The sequence below is a fragment of the Oryzias latipes genome, chromosome 13, assembly GCF_053564925.1.
Source record: "Oryzias latipes strain Hd-rR chromosome 13, Olatipes_Hd-rR_3.1".
Taxonomy (NCBI): Eukaryota; Metazoa; Chordata; class Actinopteri; order Beloniformes; family Adrianichthyidae; genus Oryzias; species Oryzias latipes.
Genome location: NC_136249.1, coordinates 15,780,157 through 15,792,847, shown reverse-complemented (window position 1 = coordinate 15,792,847; position 12,691 = coordinate 15,780,157). Strand labels below are relative to the sequence as shown.

The window sequence follows — 12,691 nt, the reverse complement described above, 5'->3', positions numbered from 1 at the left end:
CTCATATCCACAAAGTCATGTTTTGTCCTCTCTGTCTTTCTCCTGTCCAGCCAACTTAAATTAATCCAGCAAAAACTAAAATAATTCTAAAAAAAAACACACAAAACCACATTGTCACTGTTGTTTTTATTCATCTCTTCTTGTTATTCTCTTTTCAACCTCTTAGCCTTTGTGTACACTGCATGGCAGCAATTGAGCACACTGCTATTCATTGGATTGAAGAGGTTAAATAACCCATATATTTAAAGACAACCTTAGCAGCAGAGGCCTCACAAAATCCCAATCTAAATCAACAAGTCTCCTTTTCAGGTTATGTCCTAAATTGTGCTTAGAGACAGGCAAAATTATGAGTTTTACGGAATACAAATTAGGATGCACTTTGATCAATATTTCAGTCACAGTAAATTGCATAACTTCCCACAGTTGTTCATTCATACATTAACTATATATCAGTTCCTCCTCCAGAGCTTTCACATTTGCCAAACAAAGCCAACTATCTGCAGCAATAAACCCTGGAGCGAAACCACCTGCTAACAGGAATCCATCCAAAGCAGGCCATATGCCATCTGTTAAACTATTTAATCTGGCCTTCCAAACTGGAATAAATTATATTCATATTCCTTGTTATAGTTTTATCTTCCCTGTAATTCTGGTGTCTCCCCATAGGTGGTGCTCTATTAACCTTTTAAGTGCAAAAGGTTATTCTGCATTCATGTGTTTTTGGAAGATTCCTCATTTTTCCCTGAGGGACAACAACCCATTGGTGCATTTTGCATTAAAATGAGAAGAAAGTCAAAGTTTTGAAAAAGTTGAAAAGTTCCAAAATGTTTTATTTTTTTAAAATATACATTAATTTTCAATCAAAATGTAAGCATGTTATCCAGATTCCAGGTTATTTCTTTCTTTAATGATGTGGATTACCAAAGCACTCCAGCATCTGCTCCTGCTCCCGCCCTTCTGTCAAATTTAAGAACCCTTTGTGGACCACGAGTCAAAAGATTTGCCCACCCCTGATCTCTAAAAGGAACTTTGACCAGATTCAAAACTGTTTATTTGAAACTATCTTCAGTAAATAAAAATACAGGTTTAGGAATTAGGACATCGACACCAGCCTAAAAAGTGTAAGTGTACTGGATACCACACTAATGCCCCATGATTCAACCAAAATGAGAACTACTAAACATTAAACACCTAAACATCATGCTGAGAAAACACTTCCAGCAGCTGCTGCTTCTAATGTTGAAGATCACAAATGCAATTTGTAACCTTTCATCGAAGCTTAATCTCTAACTGACAGGAAGAACTAACACACACTGTGGTTGCTTATGTTTACAGGTTTCACCCTCTCCCACTAGTGGGTCTGGAGACTTGTTCCCTTCCCAAAAGCCCTGCAGCACTGAAGCAATCTGCTCCCAAACAGCTGGATCAGCCCTATGGAGTCCAGCAAGGAGAGGGCACAACCAGGCCAGGTGAAGAGGAGGAGCAGGGAGGAAGACGAGAATGGAGACAAATAAGTACTTGACAAAAGGAGAAAGGAGAGTGAGAGAATGGAAGCCAAGCTCTCTCGGCCCCGTTGCCAAATCCAAAAGGGAAATCTGCCAACAAACGCACGTCACAAGTAAATAGAGCTCAGCCAAAAGAAAAAAGAAATGAATATGAATGAATATAGGCCCAAAAACCAATGGCAAAAGAGATTAAAAAAAAAACAGGAGGGAGCAAAAGATAAAAGAAAGGAAAACAATTAGAAAAGATGAGGAGTGTATAAAAACAATGTCCCAGAGCAGGAAAGAGGCAGCAGGAAATTCCTTCATCGTTTTCCTGACCCTTTGTACATTGAAAACTCTGCTTCATGACAGTCCTCCTCCTCCTCTTCCTCCTTTTCTCATGCCACTTCTCCATAAATCCTGCTCTCTTCATCCTCTTTTCTCGCTCTGTCCATGGTCTCTTCTATCAGGGATTTGTAACTGTCAGCTATTCCCGTGTGATGAGTTTTATTTTTCACTTGTACACTCTGTCAGATGCGTGTTTCAGAGACGTGTTCATACCTCATATCTTCAAGCAGGTCACATTCAGTCTGATGTTTAAAGTGCAGCCTTGTCATCTGCTCTGTGTGAGTGTTTTTCAGCTCCTGTGTCACTTTGACCTGTTAAAAAAAGAGCAAAAACAAAGGATGTGTAACGTTTTCATTCCACTTCTCTTTAACAAACCAACAGCAAACGCGCTAATACAAAATAAATGTGAAACTATGAGGTCATGGAACATGACATTCTTGTTTTTCTGGTAGCGATGAATTGTGCAATATGAAGAAAACCTCTTTCTTTATCAAAACGATGAACATGAATATTTAATGATCTACCCATCCATCCATTATCCCTTTATGGCAGAACAGACTCTCATTTCTGGAATAAATAATGCCCTGAATTACCAAACACATGAATAAAAACCAGAACTCTGCATCCTCTCATTTAAAGCCCAGAACCATTTAGATGCATGTTGGGTAATAACAAACCAACCCGAAGACCAGATCGATTGACTGTATAAAAGAACTGGACTGAGTGACCCCTCCCCACAGGTGTTCCAAACAGGAAGTAACCACTAGCTGCAAGAAGCCAAAATCCCTTAGACTTCCATAGGAAAATAAACAGCTATTACTCAGTCATCCTATTTGTCAGAACAACCATTATTGGTCTGATACCTTTTTTGAACATGTTCCTGATAATTTAAAATATTTTTTAAAAAATTTCATGAGATTTTTTCTGTAGAGCAAGTTATTTGAGTTAGAATCTGACCAATAAGATAAAAGTAAGTGGTCTAACGTTTAATGTTCAAAACATTTGATTGACAGAGTTTGTGTAACCAGCGATTCTCAGCCTTTATATTGAACTTGTAAACCTGTGAATCTTTGATCCATGCCCTTCCCAAACTGAAGCGTGTGCTCTATAAGAGCTTGTAAACATGTTTATATCAGGTGAAAATGGAGGAACAGATCCACACACACTCCCCACCAGTAATCATTTGGCGTTGGGTATTTGTAATTATTTGTAATGGTGGATTTCAACTGAAAGATGGGAGGACTGAGGATTCTGCTCAGCAGCAGACACACCACCTTAGTGAGCATCTCAGGACAAATCTGGACTGTCTTCTCCCCCCACAGAACTGAAGCGTCTTGTGCTAAAGCAGACCAAGTCCCAAAGCAAACTCGTGAAATATGAATACAAAGACAAGCTTCTGCACAGCATTACTGTGAAGGTCACTATGAATGTTGGGTAAATTCCACCACCTATTCACCAAATTCATGACGCTTCCAGACAAAACAATCAACAACTTTCTATGCAACGCACTGCCAGTCACTAACATGACACGGCGAACGAACAAACGCAACACTGAGACTCTGGAGGGACAGGTGTTTATCAGAGCAGGGGCACACCAGCAGCAGGTACAGACAGACACACAGGCACAGGTCAACTGAGGCAAAAGACAAGAAGCTGAAATACACTAGGGATGCAATCGTTCACTTTCCTCACAGTTCCGTTCAAACCTTGAATTTTTTTTTTTTTGGGGGGATTTACTAACAAGCGAGTAACAATGAAGATAAAGCTTTCAGTTCACCAACACTCAACCTGGTGTGATGTGATAAAACAATAAATAGAAAATCCTTCTTAAAATTAGCACAGCAGTTGTTTGCCACTTTTCAAAATAGCAGTAGAGATGATTCACTTCATACAGTTGGGTTTTAAAATGTGGCATCCCTAGTGATTCCTGCAAAAACTCCATACAAACCAGCGAGAATATTCAGAAAGAGCCACAGCACATGTTTGCAGAGGAGCACAGGAATATCCTGAATATAGTTTAACAGTAGAAATGTGAGGTTTCTCCACTTTATTGTGAGTTTAAAATATAAATATCCCACTTTGCCTTCCAGCTACAACCATTAATTTGATCACAAACGTATATCTATCAGAGTTTATGTCTCTTTTACAGCTCGTCATTAAACCTTTACTTTCCATCATTTGAACCTTAGAGTTAAAAGACTGCAGCAGCCATAACAACTGTCTATAATTATTCCCATGATTAGACCAGCTACACATTAGTATGTGGATTATACGATTTAACAGAGTTTAAAAAAGAATAATCATCTCTACTGATGGAGTATTATCTGTGGCAGCATGCACAGTAAATACAGTAAATAGAACCTTTTCCCACATCTCTGGTCCACACACATGGTGTGACGAGCAGGACAGCAACTCCTTACAGAGAGCAGCTGGTTGACAAGGACGGGCTGGAGAGACAGGCAGCGTGATCGACACACAAGGAGAACATCCTGAAGCCAAAGATGTCCTCACAAACGTTCTCTAAAGAAAACTGGAAATGTTTCGGCAGGACTGGGGTTGCATTGCACCGTCTGGTGGAAAATGTGTCTGAAACCAGAGGTCCATGCTGGCTGGGTTTCGCCACTGTTACGTGGAATAATAGCTTTTTATCGAGGTAAATTAATCTATGTTGAAAATATGGAATTCCTTAGATCAACATGCAGGTTTGAATCCCATTCGTGTATGTGTTCCACAGATAAATGAAGGGAGTCTTGAAGCGTGATGTGTGGTGATAAACCGCCTGTGTCTGCCCAGAGGCGGCCATCTTTAATCCAAGCCACATAAAAACTAATATACAAGACTCCAACGAGCTCAGTTTGTAAGCAGATGTGCTGAAACACGGAGAAGAAACATGAGGGGTTTTATATGCCGTGCCAGCAGAGGAATTACTTGTGTCCGACAACCAGACACTCAGCATTGACTGGGTTTGTGAAGTCTGAGTGCACTGACCAGCTTCATCACATCAGATGTTAAGACAAATGTGCTGCAGCCTTTGAAAGTATTTTAGGAGAACATGATAAAGGACGAGGAGATTCCTAGAATCACACAGAGGACCGGAGCAAAAACCAGTCAGCTTTAAATATGAAGTTGCAGGCTCTGGTGTTGACATGACTTGGCATGTAGAAGCACATTCAGGGCACCAGAGGATACATGATAATGAGAGGATGAGGAGCTGAGGTAGAGAGGAGCATGGAAACTGCCTGTTATGCATCTACTTGAAGACAACATAGAATCAAACGACAAGCTGGAACTTCCTCTCATGTGCAGGAATACTCCTGACCTGTTACTGCAATGACGACTCTCGTTTTAGCAGACTATGTGATGATCGAGGAGCCAACTTGTAACTTTTACAGACTCACTTGGATGAAAATGGTGTTTTTAACATGTTCTTGTGGCATTTTTCTGAAGATGGAGGACATATAAAGAAAATTATTCTTAAAGTTGCATTTCTGACTCCTTATTCAAATCCTGAATCGCAAGCAGACAAAAAAATGCCATTTGAAAAATATTTGTTATGTAAAAAATATGCTGATCTCTCTGTTCTGCTCCATTACATACACACCGGGTATTTGATGTGCACTTTTGAACGCACACATTTAAGCCTATAGTGTTCACAGTGGACAAGCAGGAAGGGGCTTCTTCTTCTTTTTCTACTGTTTACTAGCACACGTCTGCCACCTGCAGTTGGAAGAGGCTTGGTGTGATTTGTCAAAATGGTTGCTAGCACCCATGCAATGGCGGATATGGATTTCCATCATGTCAGGAGAGTGGCCTTGGTTTATTTTATTTGAAAAACAAACACAGGCGTCGTCAGGTTAGTCGCCTTGTCTGGGTTCACCAGATAAACCAGCTAAACTCTGAGTCTGATTAATTTCACAGAGTCACTTTCAAATCCCAGTACCTGATTGGTCAAAATTTGTATGCGTTTAATGGCTATGCATTTAGTACATAGAGCCCAAAAACTGTCCTAAAAAAAGTGTAGCTGTGTAGCTACATGGGAGCGGAAGAGTTTCGGACGCAGAAGCTTGAAACGCGCGCTTATATAGACTTTTCAGTGGAAGTGGCTGCTTGAACGAGCATTGCGGAAAGCGGTGTGTACATAGCTTCCACCAGTAGATAAGTAGATCCATGTAGGTTTAGCTTTTCCTCGTCTGAGCTGGCATCTGGCTCAAACTGTATAGCTTCTTTTTTGTTGCACCGGCAATGTTAGGTTTTGGGTGCGAGGGGCTACTTCGGTCCTGCCTACCACTCAGAGGCAATTTTCTAATGAACTCCTGCCGCTCTGCAGAAACTATGCCCTAGAAAACTACACAGGTTTTTTGATTTTGTCTGAAAACACCATAATCATAACTAAAAGACCACTGGGAATGCTTTGACAATGGATCAAAAGATGATTGGAGTGGGTCTTTAAGAAGTTTAACCCTTGTGCTATCTTAGATGACCCCACCCTTACACTGACGTGTTCTCCCTACCATGACAAAGGTGGATAAAGGTGGAAAGATTTCATGTAATCCATGGACACCAGTGAAGATCACTAATCATTGAAGAAAAAAGGTTCAGAGCACTGTCTAGTGGGTCTAAATGACCCAACTCCCAATGTTAAAGTGCCTTGGATAGCACAAGGGTTACACAAATAGTACAATATCTCATTTTCAAATAAACAAAAAAATGGCAACATTGCTGTACAGTCACTCAAATAAAAATGTCTTTTAAAAACACGCTGACATATCTGTCCCAATCTTCCGCTCCAACACGCTAGCGGGGCTCAAAACACGACTAATGACAGTTTTGCAACAGTTAGATGGCAGCTAACAGGCAGAACGTTGGTTCAGCTCTGAAGCAGATCAACACAGACACTCCTCTGCTGAAAACAGGCCAACGGCAAAACAAATTACCAGCTGCAGAAGTGATATGGTGTAAATTTACGGCTCTCCACAACTACAATTAGCTGCTTCGCTTGGATTTGTCTTGCGTGGCAGAAAAAATTGTGTTTGATGGCAATCATGGCGATCATCCAAAATAAGAAGGCAGTGACTGCTGTTATGTGAACACAGTACTCTAATTACTTTTGAGTGGCACTTTTAGCCCTTTATTGTATCTTTTTAACATCATAAAGTAGCCAAACACATATTTGAAGCAGAGAACCTCAGTGAAAACACTGGCTAGAGCTTGTACAGAGGTTCCTGTATGCTGTCCTATCAGAAGACTGTTCACAACTAATTCAAGCCGATTTTTCAAGATAGTTCAATCTTCAAAATGAGGAATAAAATATGTAAAGTAGTTCAAATATGCTTACTTCTTCACTCCTACAGTGTTGTTCTTTTGTCAAGGGTGTCCACACTTTTAGCAGCGGGCAGGATTTGGTGAAGTGAAAATGTGTGAGGGCCAACCAATCGCCTTGCATTCTTTGAACATTTATAATGACATGAAATGCAAATAAACTATTATACTTTGCATATCTTCAAATAGAACTGAAATAGATGTAAATACATGTTTACCATAATTACTTTGAATTTGTATTTGAAGACAAGAGGTTTTGTCAATATTATGAAATGTTACATATAATTTATTATTAAACGTTCAATGTTAACTTCGAAATGTAAATTACGTGAACAAGAAAATAATCTAATCATTATTCAGAAGTACAAAACGCAGTTGACATTTTAGAAATGAGCCAGAATGTGTCACAAAAGGGTCCTGCGACAGTGTGGCCACATATTTTAGCAAATCATAATCAAGAAATCGTACCAGCAGTATTTAGAAAGTGCTGGAGTCTGCATAGTATTGATTTTATGACAGGAACTTGCAGTCAGATAAGAAATTTGAAGGCCGGTTGCCCAGGGGCCAGGCTTTGGACATGCCTGTCCTACACCATTCATTCAACTAACACTTTATTTTAAAAGAGGAAGAATATAGGAGAAGAAAAAACTGCACTTTTAATAAGTTTCAACTTGAAAATAGAGCTTTTTATCAAATACATTGTTTGCATATTTTATATATATATATGTCTTAAAAATAATCGCAATTGGCGCAAATTAATGGGGAAAAACACTGCATCTCTAATGCCACACGCCATAACAACCAGGTATCAACACATGTATCACCCTGACCTCTAAGAATGACATACAAACTCACCGAAAATAAAAATATAAATAAAACCACGTGTCCGTGTTTATCCTACAACCATGCAGGCATTCGTGAAACATCTCAGAAGCTTCTGCTCTGTGGATCATCAGGCTTCATCTTTTCCATCAGTTCGATCCATTGGATTTAAATGAAGAGCAGGAGTTTGACAGAAGCGGTCTCTACTGCATGGCGGGGGTGGGTGGGGGGGGTCTAAAGGGACAATCAATAACCGTGGATCCGACATGGCCCCCGCTTTATGATGTCTCCGGAGAGCTTGACGGTCTCCTCGTGTTAAAATCATACGACTTCTCTCAGAGACTGACGCTTTGAATGGGAACTCAAATATCACAGAAATCGCATGAAGATGCAACGACGGTTGCACAGACAGACAGTCTCCTAAGAAATCAGTGCTCGCGCGTGTTAACGTTCAAATGATGTTTTTTGGTCGTCCCCCCTTTGCCTCCCCGGCGCGGTGCTTTGTCTCCTCCGGCGCCTCGCGGCTGTTTGACGGCTGGACAGATGCACTCGCGCGTGTCAGAGCCTCTCCGCTCGCCTGGCTAGCTCGCTTGCTAATGCTGGTTAGCGGTGCATCTCTTCCCCCCCTGGCGGGATTTTAAGCCCCCTCAGACGGCGTGCAGCCCTCTTTTTTTTCTTTTTTAGAGAGGCTATACCCGCGTCCAGATGTGCGGCTGCGCCGCCGCCGTGTGTCTGCGGTTGTCGCCCCGACCTAACGGACCGATGGAGATCACTCACCTTCCGCGGCGGTGGCTGCATTTTGCAGCGTTGACATGAATGGTATCTCCCCGGTGAGATGTGCAGTAATTCCGAAAGGATATCCGAATCAGCGCGAGGCTGATTTTTTTTTCCTTCTTTTGGAGTAAAAAAAAAAATTTGCGAAAAATCCTCCCCTCGGTCGACAAGGGAGGGAAGACGCGAGTTAAACTTCCACTTCGGCCGCCATGATTGATGATAGATAGCCAGCTGGACTGTGAAGCTCCGGGGAGACGCCGCACACACTTGTTTTGGCTGCTGCCATACGAGAGTCCTGCGCGGCCGCGAGCAGAGGAGGGCAGGCGGGGAATAAAGAGCAGCGGGAGGGGGGGGGGTATATTGACGGAGAGCCCTGTCCGTCAAGAAGCTCCGCGGCGCCACCGTGCGGTCAAAAAGCGCGTGACAGCTAAAGCCGAATGAAGCACGCGGGGACAAATAAGCGATGACATCACGGCCCAGCACCAAAAAGTGGTGGTAGGAGAGAGTGTAGCCAGACAGCACCGCATGGTGGTGTGTAAGATGACTCTGGAGGTCAGGAAGAAGAAGAGAGGGAAAACAGAAAAGAAGACCAAGTGGTGGAAGCTACAGAATGAAGAACTTGTGAGGAATTTAGGCAGAAGTTGAGACAGGTCCTGGGTGGTCAGGATGAGCTTCCAGATGACTGGGAAACTACAGCAGAGATTATCAGGGAAACAGGTAGGAAGGTGCTAGGTGTGTCATCTGGAAAGAGGAAAGACGGTAAAGAGACTTGGTGGTGGAATGAGGAAGTACAGGAATGCGTCCAGAGGAAGAGGTTGGCTAAAAGGAAGTGGGATGTAGAAAGGACTGAGGAAGGTAGACAGGAGTACAAGGAAGCGCAGCGTAGAGTGAAGAGAGAGGTGGCAAAGGCCAAACAGAAAGCTTACGATGAGCTATTTGACAGGTTAGACACAAAGGAAGGAGAAAAGGACTTGTTCAGGCTAGCCAAACAGAGAGACAGAGATGGGAAGGACGTGCAACAGATAAGGGTGATTAAGGACAGAGATGGAAAGGTGCTAACAACCCAGGAGAGTGTACAGAAAAGATGGAAGGAGTATTTTGAGGAGCTGATGAACGAGGAAAATGACAGGGAAAGAAGGGAGGAAGATGTGGTTGTTGTGGAGCAGGAAGTAGCAGAGATTGGAAAGGATGAGGTTAGGAAGGCTCTGAAAAGGATGAAGAGCGGAAAGGCCGTTGGTCCTGATGACGTACCTGTGGAGGTATGGAAGTGCTTAGGAGAGACAGCAGTGGAATTTCTAACGAGGTTGTTCAATAGGATTCTAGAGAGTGAGAAGATGCCTGAGGAATGGAGGAGAAGCGTTCTGGTTCCGATCTTTAAGAACAAGGGTGACACGCAGAACTGCAGCAACTATAGAGGAATAAAGTCGATGAGCCACACAATGAAGCTGTGGGAAAGAGTAGTGGAAGCCAGGCTTAGGAAAAAGGTGGAGATTTGTGAGCAGCAGTATGGTTTCATGCCCCGTAAGAGCACCACTGATGCCATTTTTGCTTTGAGAATGTTGATGGAAAAGTACAGAGAAGGTCAGAAGGAGCTGCATTGTGTGTTCGTAGATTTAGAGAAGGCGTATGACAGGGTGCCGAGGGAGGAACTGTGGTACTGTATGAGGTCGTCTGGAGTGGCAGAGAAGTATGTCAGAGTAGTTCAGGACATGTATGAGAGAAGTATGACGGTGGTGAGATGTGCTGTAGGTCAGACAGAGGAGTTCAAGGTGGAGGTGGGACTACACCAAGGATCAGCTTTGAGTCCTTTTTTGTTTGCTATGCTGATGGACAGGCTGACAGACGAGGTAAGACAGGAATCTCCCTGGACAATGATGTTTGCGGATGACATTGTAATCTGCAGTGAGAGTAGAGAGCAGGTGGAGGAACAGCTAGAGAGGTGGAGGTTTGCTCTGGAAAGAAGAGGCATGAAGGTCAGTCATAGTAAGACAGAATACATGTGTCTGAACGAGAGGGATCAAGGTAGAAGCGTTAGGTTACAGGGGGCTGAGGTGAAGAAGGTGCAGGAGTTTAAGTACTTGGGGTCAACAGTTCAGTGTGATGGGGAGTGTGGAAAAGAGGTGAAGAGGCGAGTGCAGGCAGGTTGGAGCGGGTGGAGGAAAGTGTCAGGAGTGTTGTGTGACAGAAAAGTGTCAGCAAGACTCAAAGGAAAGGTGTACAAGACAGTGGTGAGACCAGCTCTGCTCTATGGGTTAGAGACGGTAGCAGTGAGACAGAGACAAGAGGCTGAGATGGAGGTAGCGGAGATGAAGATGTTGAGGTTGTCCTTAGGAGTGACCAGGTTAGACAGGATAAGGAACGAGTACATCAGAGGGACGGCTCATGTTGCCTGTGTTAGCGACAAAGTCAGAGAAGCCAGACTGAGATGGTTTGGACATGTTCAGAGGAGGGATAGTGGATATATTGGTAGAAGGATGTTGGAGATGGAGCTGCCTGGCTGGAGGGCAAGAGGACGGCCAAAGAGGAGATACATGGATGTCTTGACAGAGGACATGAAGTTGGCTAATGTTAGGATAGAAGATGTTCATGATAGAATGAGGTGGAAAAGGATGATTCGCTGTGGCGACCCCTGATGGGAAAAGCCGAAAGAGAAAGAAGAAGATCACGGCCCAGCACCTCCTGCGGTTTGTGAGCCTGCGCGGTCGTAAAACCTCCAGAATTTAGGAGGTTAACTTTACATTTAGAGATATCTGAGTTTTTAAGTTCGCAGTTTGTGTTGTATTTGAATTTTATTTTGTCTCCTGTTTCTTTTGGTGTTGACATTTGGACATTGATTCTGTAATAATAAATTATTTTCTATTGTATTCTGACGGCCACCCAGCTTTCCAAATTAACGAGTTATAGAGAAATATACATATACATGACAACTATAGTTATTCTTGTTTATTCACAAAGCACTGCCTCAAACTGGGTTGGTTTGGATTGAATCATGAAGTGTGCAAAAAAACTGGGACTACAGTTTTCTGAAGGGCTGTATTCATTATAATTAGAGTCATAATCCTGCTTAGAGATGGTCACTGGCTTCCTCAGCAGAATTTACAGTGTAGTCCTCCCTACTGAGCATGTTAGTGGAAAAGAACAGGAAGGAACAGAACCTGGAGAGGACTAAAGAAAAATAAAACAAGGATTTTCCATTTTCAAAGAAAAACTTCCATTGCCCCACATTGAGAACATAGCATGAAACAAACGTATTTGGAGGTTTGTCCTAAGGGGCAGGGGAAAAAGGCATTGGCAACACTCTTAACAGGGGAAGATAACCTCCATAGAACTAGTTCCACACCACAGGGTCCTCCTTCTTCCATCCTCATGTGAGCAGTCCATTAAATCCAAATTCCTTTAGGAAAAACTACCTAAAAACAAGAAAACAAATATCCCCAACCACATCACAAATAAGAAAAACAAAAGGAGGTGGAAAAAACAAGCAGAGTAATCATACACAGTTGTACCCTTCAGGAATTCACACTCACAATCACAACAAAATAAAAACAGCAAATGAAGCGGGGTGAGCAGAAGCAGCCCTACGTATGCTCTGGTCCACAATGGAGACTGATGAGGCTCGATTACAGGGAGATGGGGCAGAAATAAAAACACAAAACTAATCAGAAGACTGAGAACAGAACAGCAGAATCAGTAAGAGTCCTAATCACTTTGGATCATTTTTAACTTATGAGCCAGAACTAGAGACCAGATGAAGATTGTGTTTTTGGTATTTTTAGCAGTATTTTTGTCCTGATAGAGGAAATATATTAGTAAAATCAAGCTAAAACTTGTATTTCTGAATATTTCTTTATTCAAATTTTGTAAATCAAGAGCTAATGAAAGTACAAATGCAGTTTGAAAAAGATAATTTTTGTGACATAGAAAATATGGTGGGAGGTCCACAA

The 12,691-nt window shown here is 42.3% G+C and overlaps 1 protein-coding gene across 2 annotated transcripts in view; it reads right to left on the bottom strand.

The window, feature by feature from the left end:
* The window catches only part of fchsd2 (FCH and double SH3 domains 2), a 62,800-nt gene extending 53,722 nt beyond the window's left edge, over positions 1-9,078 (bottom strand). Inside the window, exons 1-2 of one of the 2 annotated variants that reach the window (XM_004075794.5) lie at positions 8,751-9,078; positions 2,046-2,143 (exon numbers count right to left, since the gene is read on the bottom strand). In XM_004075794.5, the coding sequence (XP_004075842.1) occupies positions 2,046-2,143; positions 8,751-8,771 (119 nt within the window). In that variant the 5' untranslated portion in view covers positions 8,772-9,078. The remainder of the gene's footprint in view (positions 1-2,045; positions 2,144-8,750) is intronic. The other variant, XM_011482766.4, reaches the window with a different exon arrangement.
* Between the last annotated feature and the right edge of the window lie 3,613 nt (positions 9,079-12,691).